The sequence below is a fragment of the Artemia sp. Qi Xiang Cuo genome, chromosome 14, assembly GCF_049724085.1.
Source record: "Artemia sp. Qi Xiang Cuo chromosome 14, ASM4972408v1, whole genome shotgun sequence".
NCBI classification, from domain to species: domain Eukaryota; kingdom Metazoa; phylum Arthropoda; class Branchiopoda; order Anostraca; family Artemiidae; genus Artemia; species Artemia sp. Qi Xiang Cuo.
In genome coordinates, this window is record NC_142807.1 from 11,777,164 (window position 1) to 11,800,423 (window position 23,260).

At 35.4% G+C, this 23,260-nt stretch overlaps 1 protein-coding gene across 2 annotated transcripts in view; it reads right to left on the minus strand.

The window, feature by feature from the left end:
* Positions 1–23,260, minus strand: part of LOC148944130 (uncharacterized) — a 58,105-nt gene that overhangs the window by 34,014 nt on the left and 831 nt on the right. For both annotated transcript variants that reach the window (XM_089100431.1, XM_089100430.1), the window contains exons 2-5: positions 16,893–18,061; positions 10,007–10,409; positions 6,222–6,550; positions 3,823–4,165 (exon numbers count right to left, since the gene is read on the minus strand). In XM_089100431.1, coding sequence (XP_088956557.1) covers positions 3,823–4,165; positions 6,222–6,550; positions 10,007–10,409; positions 16,893–18,061 — 2,244 coding nt within the window. The remainder of the gene's footprint in view (positions 1–3,822; positions 4,166–6,221; positions 6,551–10,006; positions 10,410–16,892; positions 18,062–23,260) is intronic.

Genomic DNA, 23,260 nt, shown 5'->3' on the forward strand with positions numbered 1-23,260 from the left:
ATGCCCAAACAGATAGGGATATTCAAAAAGCAAGAAAGGGATGTGATTTTTAAACTTACAATCTTTATTATACACTTTTCCTTCTTACAACAAAGATAATTGACATTAAACCAGTGTTGAACATAATGCAAGCACAATTTGGCCTAGAACACAAAAATGAATAATCAAATGGCTTGTACCCTAATAACAATAATCGATGCCGAATATGAGATATTTACGGTCAGTGGAATCCCACATAACAGTTCATATTAATTATCTTCAACAAAAAAAAACAAATTAACACGAAGGAAAAAATAATTATAAAGAAACAAAAACGAGGCTGATTTTCACAAGTGGAAAAGAAACAATGGACGGCAAAACCCATATTTCAGTAAGGATCTCCGCCAAGTTGTCCTCAGCGCTTAAAAGAAGAAGGGAAGGATATAAAATTATACAGAAAACCAAAAACTAACCTCTTAAAGTCAGCCGTATCGAGACAGAAAAATAACTGAAACAAAAAACAAGCCAAACAAATGAAAGACCGTTCAAAAATTCAATTGTACAAGAAATCTTTCCCTAAATATTAATGAAGCATGTCTAGTGACATGATTTGTGTTAACACGATCACTGAAGACGGCTTGGTAGATGTCCTTACCAAAATATCTGCTTTGTCTTTTCGTTGTTTCTTTACCATTCACCTCATTTCGGTTTCGTAATTATTTTTGTTTCCGAAAGTCATGTATAGCCAGTGTGGTCTTAAAAAGTATTTCTCTTTTTCTAACAACTATACTCGACTTTCAAATGTCCAGACTTTACCTTCAATTTCAAAAACTGACTTTCAAATGTCAATAATAAATTTAGCTTCCTAGGAAATTGCTTGGATTCCAACAGCAGGTTAAAAAAAATATACAAGTTTACATAACTTCGCCATTTAATAAACAGTTGCTACTGCTGCAACCATGATTATACATTTCTATGCAACAGAATTTGCAGATTCCAAATACCCTATTTAAATGTTTTTTATTAAAATTTGTGGATGAAGTTGTCTGAATAATAAAATGGCCATTTTTTTGGGAAAAGACAAAACACTCCCTAGACTGTATTAACCCCAATCTTTGGATAATTAAATTTTACATATCTGCCCTATACTCTATGGTCTTTAAATTTTTACTTTTTTTCTAATCTTAATGCTTCAAGAAGGAGCACCAAACACCAATCAAGACCAATGTTTTCGCATTATTATGATATTACCCAAAATTGCAGGGGTTCATTTTGTTGTACTTGCTTTCAATAATTAAATATTTAGTTTAACCTTAATAAAAGGCAATAGATTACTAAATCTTGAAACGGTTCCATTCGAAAATGCTTTAAGGAGCATCCTATCTTATACCAGATAATTAGTCTTTATTCAAATTTTTAGTGCCGTCTTAGATTTCATTTCCAAAAGATTGTTTTTTAGTTTGATTTCATTCGATTATATACAAATCAAAACAAGACTAAACTAAACAAGCAAAATCACCTCAGATAATACCAAGAAAGACATTAGTAGAATCTAATCAAACCTGACTCCATTCTTGGTCACCAAAAACCAACTAAGACCTCAACGTAACGATGAAGATAACACTGTATTATTCGGAATCTACGGAACTTATATGACTTATATAGCTGTGTTGAGGGAAATATGAGGCAAAACCAAAACTAAGAAAAAAAATTCTAACTTACCCGGAAATTCTTTGATAAAACAGCAATGTGCTAAAACCGGGAATTTTTTTAGGATTGACCAGCGTCATTTTTATCGTTTTAACCCCTTGGTACAATGGTGGGTTGATGCTGTACTTGGCAGTACCGGGCCCGGAGGGGAGGGAGCGGTTCAATTCCCGATGCCTTAAGGTTAGACGGCAGAACCGCTAGTTGCCCCTGTGAAAAGGACACAGCAACTGAGTTGTCGATTCTACATCTGATGCGTCATCAATGGCTCTGATAGACCTTTACCCTATCCTATTCAATCTTTATCGTTTTAATTAATTGATTAAGAGCCTAAGTTGAAATTCTGGGTTTTGTTAAATGTGACTAAGGCCTTAATAATAATAATAAAAAAAAACATTTTTACTTTAGAGAAGCGGTATGGATCTCCCAGTTTTGAACAAAGCATAATTACAACCCTAACCAATGAAGTGCTGAGCCCGACGTGTCAGTTTAATACGTAAATAACTGGATATTAACGATAAGTAATGAAAAATCTTTAGACAACAAATAAAAAGAGGAAAATAACAAGAGAGAAAAGGCACGCGAAACCTAACCAAGAGGAACCCAACAAAACATAATTACAACCATAGCCAATGGAGGGCAGAGGTCGATGCATCGACTTGGCGATCTAGAAAAACTTTAACTAAAACCCTCCATAAGAAACGTGATACATGACATTAGCTCGGTTTCTGTAGGAAGCAAATTACATAGTATATGGATAATCTTTAGACTCATGGATTCTGTAGATGAATTAAAAAAAAAAAAGTGCAGTGTTAGGTAGGGGAGAGGATTGTCCTCTTTAAATTAATAATTGAGCACCCCTTTGATAATTAGTTTTAAAGATTATGAGCAAGCGTTTGACTCAGGCGATAGAAGAACTTTAGCAAACATCCTTTCCTTGTATGGTATACAAGATACGTACGAGAATATCATTACTGTGGTTTAGGTTGGAATGAAGTTGATAGCTGGTTTCGTATTGAAACATGAGTTAAACAGGGCTGCATTCTACCCCCCATTATAGGTGATCCTTTTGATGGACTTTGTCTTAAAGAGGCTCGACAAAGACATGGACTCAAATGGGAAAGTCAAACTATCCTATACTAAGATCATGCTGATGAATTAAGCATCCTAGATGAAAATGTTCGCAAAATGAATGAACTTTTAGAGGCGTCAAATGAATGAACTTTTAGATGATTTGAGTGTCCTAGGTGAAAATGTTAGCAAACTGATTAGTTTTTTGGAGGTTTTTAGAGCTCAGGGAGAAAAAATAGACTTTAAAATTATTGTTAAGAAGACTAAGCCGCTTAGACTGGGAATAAGTGAAGGTGAGAAGGTGATGTTGGGTAACGAGAAGATTGATCAAGAGCATAGCCAAGTGAAGATGTTAAAAGTATAATAGCCAAGACCTGAGGTGTTTCTCACAGTTTAAAAAAAATGGAGGAATAGGAAGATAAGTCTGCGAATCAAGATTAGGATATTGAAAGCAGTGGTAAAGAATGGCTCTGAAACGTTGGCGCCCCGAAAAAAAAGAATAGGATTTATTAGATTTTTTCCAGAGGAATTGTGTACGGATTCTTTTGTGTATCTGTCTGACTGACTGGATTTCAAACAGTAAGCAGTAAGAAAAATGTGGCTCTATCCCATTTTATAGGCCTACTACGAGAGAAAGGTCTGAGATGCCTAGGACACGTTCCGAGGATCAAGGATGACGGATAGGTAAAGATCAGTCATCTCAGCCAACCATCTAGGACCCAAAAAAAAAGGATGACCCCAAATCGGGTGGGAGATAGTTGCAGGGAAGGATTTAAGGGAAATTGGAACTTCTTTGGAGGGTTTAAAGAGGGAGGTTTGAAATACTTTGGGATGGAGGAGTATTCGCAGCTGTGTTGGCCTAAGGCACAAGTTAGAAGTAATACTAAACACTAAACAGCGACCAATCAATATATAATCTTTGAGCCTTACTCAAGCTTAGTTTTATGCTTTACAATTGATCAGTATTCGTGAGGGCAAAAGTAGCTTAAGAATTAAGAAAAAGAAGGATAAAAAAGGATCTTCTTGAAGTATTGTAATTCGAACAAAAGAAAAATCAAAACTCACCCAATCTACTGAAGACATTTCCCTTAGGGTTTTGTTTATAATGAAGCTGCGAGAACATAGACGCAATTGGCTGATTTTTAGGATCTTCTGAAAACACGCAAATAGCGATATTTTCATCCTGTTTTAATATTTGCAGCTCAACTGATTTGTCAACAAGTAAAGGAGTCAATTCGTCACAGGTGATAATGGGAACATCGGCGTCAAATTGGAATAGGTGACCAAACGGCTTCTGATTCCAGTATTTCATGGACACAGGACGGAAAACTTCCGATCGGTCCACAGTCAGAAAATTTCCGTAATCAATAAACATCACCTCTACATCTTGTGCGATTTCTTTGAGAACCTGCAAATAGGATATATGAATTCACAGCTTAAATTTGGATATCTTGACCTATATGAATTAGTCCCATCCAGCCTCTGTGGATGTATCTAGGATTCTTGTCTTCTAACTAGGTGATGACTATGGCGATGATATGCGTGTCTGTCTGACGCCAAAAGGTGGAATTGGGGGGGAGAGGGGTTCCAATTGTTCTTCTGATCTGGTCCATGATAGTGCATTAGCAGTGGAGGAATTGCAGAGGTCTTCATTAGATACTTGACCGATGTAGGTGATCTCCGCCATGAGATGAAGGCATTTTGTTTCATGTACGGAGATCCGACACTCAAAACTCGGACTTGAAATAGATAATTTGAAATGCAAACATAAGACGGTTAAACATAAACATAAGACCTGAAACTTAGATTTTACATGGGAATTTGTTTAACCATAAGCTCTCCAGACTCACGGACTCCTTGAAAGTTCCAAACATAGAAAGGTTATATGACATATGAATCGTTATTGAAAATTAGAAACTTTTTGTGTAAATTCCAGCAGCTTTTGCTACGCTAAGTTTATTTTTGTTCACTGCATGTTTTGTCCATTTAGTGCCCTGTCACACCGTACTTTACACATCAACTGCATAGATACGTATCCCTCATAAATCCACTCTCTACAGATGTGACATAAGCTTCCTTACGTTTTGCCACAGACAGACACTTGCAATGAAATAGCATTCTATCAAAACGAAAACTATTTCGTGTAAATTTCAAAAGCTTCCACTTCACGAAGGGCTTATTTTTCAGGATTTCATGTTTGTTTCAGCTAGTGCACTATCGCATTTTGTACCGCAGTATCAAATAATGATAAGTAATTTCCTTCTTCCTTAATCCAGAAAAACTCATTCCTCATAACTCTAAACAGTTGGCAATACTCTAGTCTCTAAAGATGTGTTACATACACTTTCTCACATTTTATGAGTTTTAAAAGAAAATATTATTTTAAAACAAGCTAAAAAGGTTAGTAGCTTTCGTTTTAAGTAGCTTTCGTTTTAGTGAAAGGTCGTAGCATAGCAAAGGTTTATAAACAGCAAAGTATAATCATCTACTGAATAAGTACAGTCAAAGCTCTCCAAAAGTGACCCCGCGTACCTCAGCGCCTCTAGAGGGTAAATGTTGTACTAATTAACCGCTCCGAGCCAATAAATTAAATCTAATACAGCTTTACGGAACAAGTATAATCACCTACGGAACTTGTGATTTAGTCGCCAGGTTCGCATAGGTATGGAATCGTCTCCGGAGACGCGGACAAAGGGTCAGTTTTTTGTGTGGAGAGGATAGGTTTTGTCAGTACTTGTTCCGTAGGTGTTTATACTTTGATAAACAGTAATGCATGTTTGTCACAAAAATGGGACACAACACAGTTCCCCAAACGGGCGATGGTCAGCGGATGAAAGTATTTCCTAATAGTGTACCAAGGCACAGCATAGGTATCTAATTTGTCATTGCGCAAGTGCGAAAGAGCCAAGAAGAAATGCGCGACACATGATGTGCCCCGAAAGTCTTGAATTGAGAAGATAGGAACGCACATTACTGTATATATACCTTTGCTATGGCTCGTACCAACAAAATGGTTATCCAAAAGATATTAACTTGACAGAAATTTCCAGTGAATGAACAAATCCAACAAAAATACAACTAAATATTCCCCAGATTTTTGAAAAAAAAGAAAGAAAGAAAAAAAATGGTAGGAAATGGAAAAACACAAAAAAAATTATTTGCTATCTATGAACGTTTGATTAGGTTTCAATTAGCCAGAGATAAATTAAATATTCCTAGGATATCCCCCTCCCTCTTTTTACCATACCAGTTCATGCTTCAGAGGATATAGCAAAAAATAATTTTTTGTTGCACCTTTATACTTGCAACGCCGAAGTCAGGGAGCCCCCTCCTTGGCTCAAAGTCAAATTTTTGTTTAGATACAAGGTCTGGCCGATTGCAGCCGAACGCCAGTGAAAAAGTAACATACTGGTAACAGATACTTTACAACGAGAGATGACAAATACTCTATTTTATTCACAAACCTTAGCTCTGTAGTATGCATCATCTTCTGGAAAGCGTACAACAGCACAGTCACCAATATGACTCTTCACATCAGCATAGAGAAGCGGGGGATTGTTAAGTGCTTTATACACACCTAGAAGTTCACATTGCAGGTTTTCCAAGTCTTCATTTGAAAACCGTTCCAGCTGTCCAAAAAACTTGTTTTCCGGGAAAACCAGCATACACCATACAGATTCTACTTTATTTAAAGTCAGGCGAGGTGGATTGCCGATAGCCTTTGATACTGCCGCTCTTATCCCTTGTTGAGGTGTAAGTGCGTGCACTGCCAATATTTGACTAATTTCTTGTCCTAAAAAGAGAAAACATACAAACATAACATAATACAGGAAGACTAAAATTAGAGTTCATAGTAACTATAAAATATAGTCCATTTAAACTACAATATATAGTCCACAATTACAATTTCTGCAATACTGCCTTTCCATTGCCAACAGATAAAACGCCAAGATAACTAGAAACCTGTATTCTTGATACATTATTCAATTCATTAATTTTTTTTAACATAGACCAGTGGCTTCACATTACCCCCCCCCCCCCCAGGAGGGAGGCTAAATTTAGTAATGCTAAAAGGATTCGGAATTTAGTTTCAATTATGATACAAATCTCGATTTCAAAGATCTGATGTAGACAGGATCCACTATGATTGAGGGTGCTGTGCCATTAACAAATTTTTTTTCTGCATTTTAGCATGGGACTGAGGAATGTGATAGTCCCCTAAAGGAATTTTTTTGCAGTGAAGTTGTTGCTTTATTTGATCCTAAAATTTTCTAATCAAATATTTCAAGAGCACCTACCCGTCGTTCTTTTGAAATTTTTTCTTTTCTTTTAGGGTGACTTGAGTCGTGTTCTTTAATATATTCTTATCAGTCGGAGCTGTAACTTCAAGAATTACGTAAATGTATAACTTCATCTATTGCTACGATATCTGGTATTACTACAATAAACGACTCACTACAGCACTAGCCGTCCGTAGCTGGCACAGCTGTGCGTACTCCTTCGTAATCTGTTTAAATTTTCACTCTCTTCCCGTCCCAGTATCTTTTAAATAATTGTTTTTAGACCTCTTCCACCCATTTCATGAGCGACCTGCGTTTTTTGTCACCTAGATGGATAGCCGAAAGACACAATCTTTGACAATATGTCATCCTTCGTACACAAAAAGTAGCCTAACCCTCTTAACCTTTCGACTATTTATAGTTATTATCCAGTCAACTTCAGTAGCTTTAAATGTACCCAAAGTGCCTAATATATCACTTTGAAATTCTGCCCCATCCAGTGTTAATCTTGATTATTTTTCCAGTCTCCCAAGCGGTATTTTCCCCATTTTTTTTTCCGAATTGTGACAGTCTCAGTCCGCTAATTGTTTCTCAATCTCATTTCCTATTTCTACTTCCTCTCAGTCCTTCTCTGAAATATACCTTCCCTACTTTCCTTGTTTAATATTTTTTTCTCTTTGATGCGGGTTTCTATATTTTTGCTTCCTCTTCCTACAAGAGAGGATAGCTCGTTTTCTTGGGGGGGGGGGGGGGTTCTGAACCTAGGTATTAGAACGGATAAAAAGCGAAATCCAAATTTTGATCATGTAATAAGTTTTAGCTTATCAAAAACAAATCAAACTTGTAGGAATAAATAGTACAGAATTGAAATTGAAAGATCACTGGTAAGAGACAAAAACGGCAGATCAGACCTTTAAAGACATAAGAGACGTAAGAGACAGGCCTTTATAAATGAACCGTTTCGAAACCCCTCAATATATGTACCTAGAAATAACAGCTTCGGTGCTTGAAAATATCCTCATCATGCAAAAAGACCACAACCCTTTAGCGGTTTTACAATACCCAAAGGGTAGTAATATAAAGAACGGTAATATAAATAACATTACACTAAAATTAACGAAATTGCGGTTTTTTGGGATTTTTTTGGGGGGGTAGGGTGGGTAGAGGCTTTAAATATGGTAGAATGAGAGAGTAGTGTCCACCAGTGCATATACCACAGGTGATTAAGCGCTTAGACAAGTTTTAACAGGATGTCCTTGCTCACACGACAGTTAACTAGATAGTTAAACTCTGGGCCAAATTTTCCCTCCTATGTTTTGCACTTTATAAAACAGACTAGACTTCTTGTTGAGCTTTTTGGAAACGTCAAATTACTTAGATTATTTACTTTAATCTCTCTACATTTTAGGCTTTACTTATTAATTCATAGAAATCTCGCTTCATTTTACATTTTACTTAGACAATTCATTTCAATTTCTGATCATTTCAAGTATATCATATATAATTTCAATTCTGCTTATTTTAAGTTCTGAATACTGTTCTTTACTTTCATTTGTAAAACTTCAAAAACAAAGTTTTGGAAAATACTTCTTTTCTGATTAATAACAAACTAGATGTTGTGACAGTAAGGTCACATTTTACGAATGAAGTTTCAGAGGTTGCCAAAATGGTGCGTTTCAGAAATCCAACTGGTACCAAAATGAAAAGTCAGACATCATCAAAATGGAAGAGGGGCATAAAAACAGATTTAGAGAAAGTGAGAATTTCTATGGATGGATCATAGAGTGATGTCCTGAAAGAATGCAGTAGGTAGGTATTAAGCACATCTTTCGTCTTTCCTGATAATAACACATACAAACAAAAACCCATTTTTGGATTTTAATTCCAGAATTTGTGGAATATTTCACCAGAACTCGTGAATTTTAAAAAATCAATATACTATTATTTTGACATTTATTTTTGATAGATGTCACCTCCGTATTTACACCTTACAAAAAAAACAAAAAAACTAATAATAACTTTCATGAAAAAGTATCAGCACCTCAAACATAGATAAAAGTTAGGAAACTTAGAAAAAATCTAAGGCAGAACTGTCATAATAAATACAAATATAAAAATTAATTCATGAGGTCAATTTCACATCTCAATCACAGACTACCTACTTATGAGCTAAAGATCAAAACTAGTTATGTAATCAGAAACCAAAAATTTGCTTTTTCTTTCTTTTACTTTTTAATTCCCAGTAAATATATTATAATTTTAAATAAGAAATATTTCCCCTTTTCTAAAAATTGTAGTTTTCGCCTAAAAATCAGCAAATAAATAAGAAAGATGTATTAAAAAAAAAAAAAAAAAAAAGTTTCCAATTCAGTTCAATAATAACCAATTTCATGTTTTCATGCAAAGCAGAATATCACCGTGGAAATTTTTTTTCTATAAATCCCCCCAAAACCAAATAATAATCCCAACAAAAATAATACATCAAAAATAAAGACATCAAAATCGACATCGACACAAGACCCTTTTTCAGGGCGCTTAAGCATAAAGGATGCTTTTTGGGGACGCGTCCATTCCCTAAGAGTGATACCTCAATAAGGGTTAAATATATCATAACTCAAACAGCATAATTTTAGGACAAAATTAGATCATTTTTCTAGGTTTCAAAACAATATTCGTAAGAGTGCGTATGTATGACATGAACCTAAACTCTGAGAAAAGACGATTTCTGGAAAGAAGTTTTCCAAGAGAGTGGATAAAAAAATAATAATAATAAAAAATATGTAAACAGGAGTAAACCAGGGAGTTGTAAATTTCTAATCCGGAAAGACTCAAACTAGATTGCAAATAACACTGAAAACATTAGAGCATGATGAATATGGGAATAGACATTTAATGATTTTGCAGCCATCGATTTCACGGTCACTGATTGTTATTACGAGCCTGAAAAAGAAATAAATCAGAAAGCTAACCAGATTCCAAATCAAACAGGTGAATGACTAGCTTTTCTCCGCATATCTTCAGCACTTTCATCTTCAGCAATTTATCTGCCACTAAAAATTGAAATTCATCCAAAATCGATTTTGGGACACTTCGCCCTTCAAAGCCATCAAGTGTGCAGTTTAAGGCTTGAGCAGCCATAATCGTCACCGTCTCTGTGCGTATCGGCATAACTTTATCAATTGGCACGTAGCTCACAATCCCTGTGTCAACAGATTTCAGGTAAACTCTAGGTTCTGTAGGCTCTGTAAGGATAAGACAACGTTGATATTGCGAGTTTGGTCCCACAGCACCCAAACACGGTTTCATTGCGGACATTTGACTAACCGGCATCTGCTGCAGGCTGCTTGTATAATTAGGCGAGTTCAAAAACGCCTGCAAGAAAACAAACAGGAAATAAGTTATTATAATAAGTAGTATTTTTGTTTGATTTAAGTGCAAACATATGGATAAAAATTTAGACTAACTTTGTTCAACTTGTCACAAGGAATAAAAAAGGTAGGGTAACTGCTCTACACAACTGAAGTGTTTCAGAGACTTCAAACTCGCCAGCACAGGCCAAACAGCTAAAGTAATGGCTCTCAACTAATCAAATCCTAGCCATTTTGGACCCGATCCAATAATAAACACCAAGAAATTATAAAAAGTCTCGGCTTTCTTAAGACACCGGCTGATGGAATTAAGAGGTCAATTTATACTCACACAGCAAATGCTTGGGAGACCTTTACTTCTCTAAAAAAAAAAAAAAAAAAAAAAAAAAAAAAAAAAAAAAAAAAAACTGGTGAATTAGGCTAGAGATCCTTATAAAAAAAAAGTCAGCTTCTAATGCAATTGTCCAAGTTATACTGCAGTATGCTTGTGAAACACAGCCAATAAAAGCTGAAAATGCGAGCACTTTGGACATGTTCAACCACCACTGACTTCGTTACGTTGCCCGCATTAACAAATGGAACAGAGTACCTAATCTAACAGTTCGTGGCAACAAACTGCAAGTAAGGAGCGACTCAGCCTAGTACCAAACAAAACTCTAAAAAAAGAAATACTGACAACATTGGATAAACCAAAAGAATTACACTTTTATGCTGATTCCAGACATATATAGTTTGAAGCTTAGTGTTACCTATCAAAAATTACAAGCACGAGAATAATTTCCTAATTTTTGAAAAAGGGAGAAAACACCTCGAAAAAGTCAAGAGATTTTGATAAAAATCATGGCATTAGCTTTAGCCTATCAGATAAATTAAATATATAGATTCCAAGTTCCTATCAACAAAACGAAGCCTCTAGGGATGACATTGTAACTTACAGCCCTTCCCTTAGTCCCTGGGAAAAGGGCTGTAAGTTACACAATTTGCACATTGTTCACATAGAGTATTTGTTATTGGGAAATACGAGGAAATATCATATATAGAGCTTTTCTTGGATGGGGATGGGTCCATGGAAAGTTTTTGGGGGCACCTTTAAGGGAAATTTTATACAGGGTGGGTTGGGGGAATTAAGGCACGATTTGAAAAAATGGTTAGAAATAAAAAAAATAATCTTTTTCATAACTGAAAGCAAGGAGCAACATTAAAAATGACAGAAATTAATCATATATGAGGGGACTGCCCCTTCCTCAACCATCACGCTAAAGTATGACTTTTTGTCACGGTTAAATACTTTTTTTTTCAACTGAAAGTAAGGAACAGCATTAAAGTTTAAAAAGAACAGAAATTATTACGTATATGAGGAGGATTGCTCCCTCCTCGATGACCACGCTCTTTACACTAAAGTTTGACTTTTTGTTCCAATCATTTAAGAATGACTCCTGGAACACAAAAGCAGTTTAATCAGAAAAAGTTGTTTTACAAGTTCTAAAAAAAATTTACCGTAAAAGCGAGGTATTGAGGAGGAGACTATCTCCCTCATACACATAATAATTTCTGTGCGTTTTAATGTTGCTCCTTACTTTCAGTTGAAAAACCTTGTTTTTTTTATTGAATTTCATATCGTTTTTCGAATAATACCGGGAAATCCAGCTCTTCCTCCATGGGAAATTCCCTTACCCCACGATAAATTCCTCCATGGAAAGATCCTCCCACATTAATCCCCCCTCCCGAAAAATGTTTGAATACTTCCCAACAACCTATGCTATAAGCGAACAATGGGCTAAGTTCATAGCTTGTAGCCCTTCCCCCGGGGGCTCAGGTGGGGGGGGAGAAGTAATCCTCAAAGACATAGCTATTAGATCTTTCGACAATGCTGGGCAGAATGGCTATCTCAAAATTTTGATCTGATAACTTTGGAGGAAAAGGGATATGGGAGGGGGGGCTAGCTGCTCTCCAATATTTTCGGTCACTTAAAAAGGGCACTCGATTCCGATCGAATGAGCCTTTCCCGATCTTCTAGGATCACTGGTTCCATATGAACACCCTAAAAAAAAATGGCAAAAAAAAAACTAAAAAAAAAAAAAAAAAGAAGAAAAAAAAAAAAGAAGAAGCAAAATTCCACATTTTCGTATATAGAAACTTGAAAACTCTATACAGGGTTATCTGATATGCTAAATCTGATGATGTGGTTTTCATTAAGATCACTTGATGTTTTGGGGGTGTTTCCCCCTTGTTCAAAATTGCCTAATATTCTCATGCTCGTAACTTTTGATGGGTAACATTAAACTTGATGAATACCATATATTTTGAATATGCATCAAAATTTGATGTATCTCAGTTTCTTAGTTTTGGTTACTACTGTGCCGCATCACTCCTTACTTACAGTTCGTTACCAAGAACTGTTTGATGCTTTACGACTGCTCAAATATAAGGGCTGTTGAATTTGAATGAGAGGTATTTATAAACAAACTTAAGACTTTACCGTAAATAGTGATGGTTGAGGAAGGGGCAGACCCCCTCATATACGGAACAATGTCCATTGGCTTTTTGGGCAATAAATTTGCGGCTGCAAGTTTAAAACTAATCCTTGTTAGTTTTAAACCTGCTGCCGCAAATCCATTCAGGAGTAAAAGGATTTTGAATGTGGACCTTTTGAATATTTCGAACGAAATGCTTGCCGGGATTTTTTTTTTCTGTATGTCTGGGGACCATGGGGAGATTGGATGGCAAAAAAGGGAATAAGACATGAACGGATCGTCCTCCAATATCTTTCAAATGTTAAAAAGAAAACTTGAGCTTTTAATTTATGATTGAATGAACTCCCTTCCATGTTAATGTAAATATAATATAAAAAATGGCATTCTTCGAGCATTTTGCTAGTTTAGAGAACGACACACCAACAAGACTTCAGAAAGTAATCATAACGTCGTAGAAATAGAAATAACGAAACATTCAAACAAATCACGGTGCTATAATTTTGTGATATTCAAGGAGAGACAGCTAAGCTCTGGGCTGTTTGGTTGCTGGGGTGAAAAGTAGAAAATTTAAGCCGCAGATTCACGAAAAAATTGGGGGAGGCAACGATTTGTTTCGATTTTTTTTCTTATGAAGATAACTTGAGCTTTTAATTTCTGATTGAATTCGAAGTATTTTTCGAAATTTATAGTGTGGAGAATTTTCTTTTATGATGATTTAATACAAAAATAAATTTTATTTTTAAGATCACACTGTTTCTATCCAATTCTTTTCCCCCTTTTAAATATGGTGTATTTTTTTTTAATTTGTGATTGGATTTATTAAAAAAAAATTGAATTATATTTTAACTGATCCAGATTTGGAAGATAGAAAACCATGACGTTTTTCACCCAGAGAAGAATTGTCCATTCGCCCGAGTCGTTACGTACTTAGAGTTCTTTTAACGAACTGCTTGAAACGGAAAATTTGTTTCTGCGTTAACCGTGCTATGTTTGGTTATATTGAAGTAGAGACAGGAAAGATTTTGGTTATTTAGCTGCTGGGGTGAAATGCATGTGTCAATATCATCTAAAAAGGCTTATTCAGAGATTAGAAGCAGACATTTAGTGAATGGCAGCCTTCATAGTAAGAAACTAAGAACACACCGACAGCAAGTATGAACAAGCTCTAAAGCTGCCAGTAGGAGAATTCAATAGAATTCCAAAATCTACCGACACTAGCAGCACAACTTGTATTTTGACAGCTTTTCTTTGTGCAAAAAGTATATTATGTAAAAATGGTATTTTCGGACAAAATCTGCCAGCAAATTTGAAAACTGCCAAGTAGCGTTGCTTCTTTACTACCCCACTTTTTTCATGACGGATCGACAATTATCTTGAATTACAACAGGTTTTTTGGGTGGCTGCGCCATCCCAATGCTTCTAGGAACTTCATTCGTGAAATCTTGTTTACGATTGACATGCTTTGCATTCAAATCAGTAATGACTCTTGCCCGAAAGATACAAGCCAAACCAAAAAAAAAAAAAAAAAAAAAAATTAGATAAAAAATGGTGCAATGTGCGAAACTTGGAAATCACAGGAGAGATCCAATAAGACCGAAAAACAATATCTTGAACCTTATAGGATCTTAACAGATTCATTTTAGCCAGATCAGAGGATTAACAGCTGGAAAATTGAGATACATCTTCCCATTCAGATACTAACGAAGTCTCAGCCATCCTCAGATCTCGGTCAAAAGTTCACCGCAAAGAGTTCTTTGCAAGACCTTGTCTTCTTCTGTCGCCTGATTTCTAGTCATAGGCCGTCCGAGAAAGGCTGCCTTCTTTTATGCGGAGTACATATCCTAAATATGTTTACCCTTTCTTCCTTGAAACAGCAGTAATGAGAGCCTGGCCAGTTCTATTACGAATTTCAGAGTTACTGATTCTCTGTTGCCAGCTCATATTCAAAATTCTCCTTAGGCACATATTTTCGAACGCAAGAATTCTCTTTTCGAGCTGTTGATTCATTTTCCAGCACTCGCTAGCGTAGAGAAGTATGGAGAGCACATTGCTACTGAAGAAACGGAACTTAAATCGCAAAGAAAATTTGCTGCTCCTCCAAATGGGCTTTAGTCTATTAAAACCTCCGGTCGACTGACCAATTCTGTGTTTAATCTCGGTCATTGTTCCACCATCACAACCGACCCAGCTACCCAGGTATTTGAAATCCTTCACCTGTTCTAGATTTGTATCCTTGTTATGCAGAACAAGTGATGAGCATGTGATGGACATGCTATTTGATTTGTCAAAATTAATGGTTAGCCAGACTTATTTTGAATTTTTCTTAATTGCATCAAGTAGCTGCTGTAACCTCTGTTTAGAATCTTCTACCAAGACTAGGTCATCCACGAAATCTAAATCAGAGAGTTGCTTACTACTTACTTTTACGCCATATCCAGAGTTTGCGTAGTTTATGGGTCTTTTGTAGGTTTGTACTGGGTTTTATGCCACATTTTGTTGGCGTCGAAGATTGTGATGGAGTTTTTCTTCAAACGTAATCTTTCTTTCTTCTTCACTTCTATGTTGAACTCGTTCTGATTTTTACTGTTGCTTGTCTTCTAGACATTACTTGTGCTGTTAGAAGGTCATTCTTTCTTCTTCACTCCATCTTTTACACGTTCTGATACTCGCTTTCTCGCTATCACGTCATAGGTATAAAAACGATCCATTCACTCCTGGGGGGGGGGGCGATGTAATTTATTATATTGAAATGTATTAATAAATACGACGTCAATCATGTGTTTCTTGTGTACTGTTGCCTGCATCATAGACACTTAGAACGATCCAACCACTACTGGGGCAATCATGATGTCACTCTCGTTTTTTTAGGCAATTAAATCCCATGATGCCAATTTTCCCGAAAAACATGGAGCCGCTTTCGATAAACAAAAATACACACATAAATAAATAGGCACACAAACAAAATTATTACTCGTTTAAAGAGATATAGTATATATATATATATATATATATATATATATATATATATATATATATATATATATATATATATATACAATATCTTGTATTTTAAATATTTACGATTTTGAATTTTCAAGAAAGGTTTGGAAACATTTGATTCAAAGATTCTAGAATTTATAAAGGCTTTTTTGTTGTATATTCACTCAGGTTGTACTAAAACTTTCGAGGATGAAAGCTTTTTTATAATTAAAATCAGTTGTTTGCAAAATTATTTATCGAACTGAAAAAGATAAGGATAACACTTAATTCGAAAAAGCTTCAGGTATGGGATTTCTATTTTTCTACAGTTTTAAATGTTTAAATTTGTTTACAGAGGCGGTCACGGACACCGATATTTTAGGGGCAAAAAATTTCGAACACTAATCTAACGATCACAATCATTTGGTAATTTTTGAATTTTTTTTTTCATTAAAATAAAGTAGAGAACACAGTTAATAAATTAAAACAATTAATCAATGAAAACAATCAGTAAATCATTAGTTAATAAATAAAATTAACAAAAAAATTAAAACAGTTAAATAATAAACAAAAGAATAATAAAAAAATTAATTATTAAATTGAAAATAATTTTGTTAATAAATAAAAATTTGCTAAAATTTGGCCTGAAATATTGTGGGAGAGAGGGAGTGGTTAATCAAGATTTTCCCCAGGCGCAAGAAAGTCAAGAGCCACCAATGTTTTTGTATGGGAACCCCCCCAAAAAAGGAACAATATTGTAAAAAAAAAAAAAAAAAAAAAAAAAAAAAAAAAAAAAATAGACAAGATATAGATTAAAGAAGAATTAACCCTTAAAATTTCCAATTTTTTAAATAAGAGATCTTTTTGGAGCCAAACATCTGGATTTTTATAGAACGGAATTATATTTGTCAGAATTTTCCTTGGTGAATGATGAACTCGATATACTTTTATGGAATCCTAAACAAACCTGACCTAAACATTAGAGTACAATTACTTTTTAGAGTAAAAAAAAAAAAATTAAAAAGAAAACTTACTTCAAATGCTTGAATACCGCTTTGAGCCTTCTCTTGAATAACATAGAAATTCGAAGGAGATTCCATGTTTGTGACAACCACATTTGCTTCAAAATTGCTTTGGATCTTCAGTTTCTCATAAGAAGTTGGATTCCCAGGAACCAAGTCAGAAATGGATTTGGGTGCAATCAAATCCCCCAATATATGTGAAACATTCCTTGATTCATAATACAAATGAACTTCAGGGGGGTAAGTTTTCCCAACTTTACAGTCAAATATTTTTCCTTTTGTATAAACTTCAAATTTCTCCGAAAAAATTGCTTCTGAATTGAAATCAATAAGTGAACATCGAACAGAGTAAGTCTTTGGGTTTAGAATTTCGCTTGGTATCTCATATAGATGGTCAATAGGCAACACTTCTTTATGACCGTAATCTACATAATACAAATGTACAGATTCAGGCGATTTGATTTTAGATATAACAGCACGGTAATATTTTCTATCTGAAAGTGATAGGGCTATACATGGGAACGTTTGTCGAGCTTCTGTCAAAGGCTGTAACCTATAATTCTGGGCAATCGTTGTGCTGAGATTCTCTATTTCTTGCAATTCGTCTGCCAATTGGATACTAAATTTCAAAGGTCCTTTATCTACAGAAGATACCCTAACTTTGTGAATTACACCCATATCCAAAACAAGGGGTTCGTAAGTTGTTTTATTGGTACTCTGAATTGGGGCAGTTACGGCACTGAATTGGGGCACTTTGAAAACTGGTGGAGGCTGGTCAAGAGCTGGTACAAGAAGCCCTAATTTCAACTTAGCAAGAACGTCTGCAATATTTCCGTGTTCGTTCCCCATTGTCACTGAGTCTATACCTCCTGTCTTACCTAGTTTTCTTATTGTGAAAATTTGGTTTTGGAGAAGGCTTACAAGCATAGTATGACTAGGGTCGCTAAGGTGTTCAGAAGGCAGTAAAAGCCCAGACAATAAATATTTTACAGCAAGAGGCGGAAAGGATATGGGAGCAGACATAACAGGATCCAATGCTGACACAGGCGTGACACTAGTCAGTGGAACAGTTTCTTCATTTCCATAATCTATAAGCTTCACAGTACAGTCATAATTTGCAGGAAACGCCACAATTTCGCCACGGAACCATTGTTGTCGGAGATATACAAGAACAAGCTCACCTAAAAAAAAAAAAAAAAAAAAAAAAAATTAACAGTCTATGAACATGGTTCAGTTTTGATCAATTCTTAATAATTTAACTGTATTATTTATTCATGGTGATAATAATGCTTAGGCTTATTTTTGTTATGGATTGTAATTTTTGTGGATAGAATTTCCTTAGATTTTTGTAGATGCAACGGGTCCCATTGAATAATCTACAAACCTAATTTGGTTATTAACTGCCTAATTTGGCTTTAATTCGTTTCCCTCTATATACCCGGATTCTCAGCTAAATTTCTAGAAAAGGGTTGAAGTGCTCTCTAGAAGCGTCGGGATGTGAATCAAAGCAGGTAACATTTTTGGCGCTGCTTTCAATTTCACACTGTTTTTACAAAAAAAAGATTGTTCATATCAATCATAGATATAACGTTGAATAATTTCACCAAGTGGCTCGAGGCCAACAGATCTGAGCATGCTCCTCTCGACCTTAATATATTATAATCTTCACTCTTTACCCCCAACTATGTAATTCTAATTTCCTTTAAATCCTTCCGTATGGCCTCTCCTCACCCCATTCGGGGCCAACTGCTTTTCGTTTGGCCTTTTCCAATGACCGTGACTTACATCGTTTTCTTTATTGTACTCCTTTTTTTAAACGTGGCGTTATAGTAAATATTTCCCAAGAACAGTTTTGAATGAAAATAAGCAATTAGAGTATGTAAATAATGGGGAAAGCATAGTTTTTAGTGAAATTTTGTTAATATAAATATCACCCTTTCTTTTCAGTCTATCTGTTTATTTTCATATAGAGAAGAGTACTGTTTATGAATCAAATACTTTTTTTTATTCAGAAGTTCATTTTAGCATAAATTTGTTAATATATTAATTTATACTATTTTCTGATTACTGTGAATATTTTTAAAATGCCCAAACAGAAATGAAAATTTAAAACATAAAGCAATGTAGAAATTCATACTCGTTAATTTAAATAGCTATTGTGGCATTCAAAAATGAACACCAATTTATACTACTTTTATAATTACAAAGAAAAGAGTTCAAGTCAGTTTTCTGTGAGAGGCTTGGCATGGCAATGTGAAAAAATAAGAAGACACACAAAGTTACTAATTTGTAATAAGAGCTATACAGTACTTACAAATGTTTCTCAAATTTCAAGGAAAATACGTGATGCTCCTATTCTTGATATAATATTTTATAGCAACTTAAAAGATTTGGTCAGATTTTTTGAAGAGCTTGTAGATTTTAAGTAAGAAGTTTCAGAGGTTCGTTTTATCTGAAACTCTAAAACAAGCAAAGCTATGTCTGCAGGAACTGATAACGTGGGGGTTCCCCTCACCCTGTCACTTTCTACGGGTCTAAGCGTTTACCCCCTCCCCACGAAAAAAAAACAATCCACCCACAGAAACCCCTCACCTGGAAAATACCCCCTCGCGAAAATTACGGTTTCAAAATTTGAAAATCTTATTTTAGTTGTGTTATTTTTTAGTTTAATTGGCAAGTGCTAAGGGAAGTGGAAAAGAGGAATTTATGTGTAAGTCCTGTCCCCCCCCCCCTTCGTGCAAAAGCTGTCTACTCGTTGACGATCTTCCCGAAAACCCCCACGCACAAAACGTCCGTATCTTTTCCAATGACAGGTACTATCTGTAAGCAATAGACGAATTACAAAACTTAAAAAGGAACTGAAACATCTGCAAAGGGGTTATCTGATTGTTTTGTAGCTAAGGAGTGAGGGAGATACCTCAAAGGGTGCATTTTAATGCCAAAACATTTCAGCTCTCATTGAGCCTTCAGATAAATACAGAATTAGCTCTAAGGGAGAGACGACAGGAGGATGGAGGTAGAAATTGTTTGATAATCCCCAGGCATTTCTAGTCTTTCTTTTTATAAGCCGAAAGTGATTGGAGACTAACCAACCGCAAGGGGTGTTTTTTGGGAGAGATTTTCCACGGGTGGGTATTTTCCACGGGGTCGTTTCCCCAGGGGATGTTTTCCGTGGGGGGGGGTGTGAAGGCCGGCTCCAACCGTCTACATACTGTAATGTTTTTTTTAACACTGCTTATTTTGTTGGTTTCATTTTGTGATATTTTCTATGCTCGTAGCTGGTAATCGTTTGGTTTGGAAAAGGTTAATTACCTGCGTTGGTGGAGCCAACACAAAAGCTGTTTTCTTTTGTGTTTGGAAACTTTTAATTTGATTTTTTTTTCTTAGATGAATTAGACCTTTCCTGAACGCTGAGTAATATGAATTTAGATAACAAAAAGTCGCTTTTTGTTGCACTTTTTTTAAATTAATTAAAAAGATCCTTTTGAAAAATAATTTATCAAAGAAAAGTAAAGAGCCATATTAAACCAAAGACTAGCATAAATAAATCCATATAATAATTCAAACCTAAAATGATCAGTATTAATAGCAGGTACATGCCCCAGAAGTTTCATCTTGATACGCTAAGCCGTTCCAAAAAAAGTGCTAATACACCTGTATCAGCAATCTGTATGCTGTTGCAATCTCTGGTGCAAGGCCTGTAAGTTATACAAGTTGCCTATTGTTAACATATAAGTTTTTTTTATCAAGAAAAGATGGCATGTTTGATCCTATAGATAAAAAAAAAGCATGCAGCATTAAGGTCAAACCTTAGAGAAATATCAAGAAGAATGCCAAACACAATCAAAAAACATTTTCCTTTGTTGGTTGCGAAAAGGAAATACCAGCAATATTTATAATGGCTGATGGTATCAGCCGTCACATTGTTTGGAAAATATTTAATACCATCTTCAAGTAAATCAAGAGGTACTATGTGCATCCAGTTTTAAAAGACATTGTATCTGCAATGTGTCGAGAACAGGTGAGGGTATAAACTCGAGGGTATGAAGTTAAAACTTTCAGGGCATGTTGAAGAAATGTTAAAAAAAAGGGCTAGGAAAGCAACCAGCCCCCTTCCCATGTCCTTTGTAGCTGCAATCTCCTCAAAGACATCTGACCAAAATTCGTTATCTAGATTCACAAAGGTCAAATATTTTCAACGCATATGTTTATTACTTAACGTCCACTAAGGTCTGATTCATCTGCAAAAAAGAGAAATAAATCAGCTTTAATGGTTTGTGACATTGGATTTTCTTTTTTCTTTGCAAAAATAAATCAAAGCTTTTTTATGAATAATCTTGACAGGCGATTTATATCATGACTTTAAAAGACAAACAATTCCAACAAGGTTGAGCATGTAAAAATTCTAACTTGTGTTTTGCCCAATGATATTGCCTAATATTTTTAGAATACTAAAAAACTAAGTTCAGTGGTTCAGTTGCACGATGGTTCAGTTACACGACGGTTCAGTTGCACGATGGTTCAGTTACACGGTCGTTCAGTTGCACGGTGGTTCAGTTGCAAGGTGGTTCAGTTGCACGGAGGTTAATTTACACGGCACTTTAGTTGCACGGTTGTTCAGTTGCTTGTGGTTCGGTTACACGGTGGTTCAGTTACACGCCCACCTTCAAGAAACAATTATAAACCGTCACCTTTTCAAAATTAATCCCAAGCTCCAATGCCAGCTCCAAAGAATTTGACTACAATTGGGCATATTTCAAAATAAAAAGCTTAGCAGTAAAGCTAAGAGAACAAGAATAAAGATCAAAACAGCAATACAGACTATGGGCTCTGAAATTTGCAAAAGAAACCTTACAGCACCTCTTTTTCGAATAAACAGCTAACACCCTTAAAATCCACAAACTGAAATCTATTGTCCAAAAGTATAAGCTTCCTTAGGAGAACAGACTCCTTATTAATGTTTCGTTGCCAATCTCTGGTGGAAAAACATTTTACTGACTGGTAATTGATAATTTGAAGACTGCTCCAAATCTGCTCCAAAGTAATGGAACTGGAGATGGATTTCAGCAGCTGCTTACCTACGAATTGAGGTCCCTATCACCTATATCTATGGGAATAAATTGCAAGTGGATAAAAAACAATCACTCCTCATGGAGTCAGACTTTTGAGCCAAGTCACACATTTGAGTTTGGAAAAATAAGTGCATTTTCACATCACCAATTTTTGTTGGTCATTAATGACAGTAAATTCCAAGCAGACAAGAAGCAATCACTCCACATGGAGCCATGAAGATTATATTTGAACACTTTTGAGCTCGGAAAAATAAGCGCATTTTCAAATCACCAATTTTTGTTGGTCACAAAGCAAAAATGAACACAGCTCATTACCCATTTAGTGTTGCGTTCGACCGTCATTACTCTCTCGTGTCTGACAAACATAGCAGACTTACCTTATATTATCAACACACTTGTCAATATAGTGTCAATAGAGTTGACGTTTTGCTTATTAGCCATACCAAGTTTAGCCCAGAAAAATCGACCCAGCTTATTTCCATGCACTTAATGAATTACGCCTGAAATTGATCACTGTAAAGTGCGAACAATTACTTGGTGATCCTAAACGCCAAAACTTACATTGATTTACCCTGTGGAACCTTTTCAGTTAAGGTTCGTTGCATAGACCAATTATTAATATTTCCTCTTCTGTTTTACTATCTGTCTTATAAAGGGTGCGTCCCTTTGACAATCAACATGCACATAGTGTGTTCAGATTTAGTTAAACATCCTCTAAATATCCCCAGAAAACTTCCCCTTAAAACCATTAGCTTCAGTAGTAGCACTAGTTGTAGCAGTATTCATAGCATTGATAGCACTATGCACACATCATCTTATGTTTTTTTTTCTTCGATTTCGATCTTCGATTCGCGAATTCGATTTGATCTTCGATTCGAATGCGAAAATCAAAGTAGGCCTGTAGTCCCATGCAGTGTGCTAGCTGATGTAAAGAATAATCTTAAAGCAGGTTATGCAAAAGTACTAAACCAATTTCTCATACAACCAAAGACTTTATCCAACGTATTGTCATCATTCCATTCTTTTTCTGTGAATTTGCACAATTTTATAATGCTAGTTACATCCGTTGATTTTGAATTGAAGTTATCAAGTATTTGCAGTAGGTCGCATCGAGACATGGCTAATTGTAGAAAGAGATAGTCCAAATAATTGAGAGGCAAATGTTTAAATGGCTGCACGGGCTACACGGTATTGAAGTGCGGGATATAAGTTTTATATTCCCATATATATTTATTCTATCTACAGTGGTGGTATGAAATGGTAGGGTTATTTGCAAGTTTGGTACAAAAGATATAAAGACTCTGTACA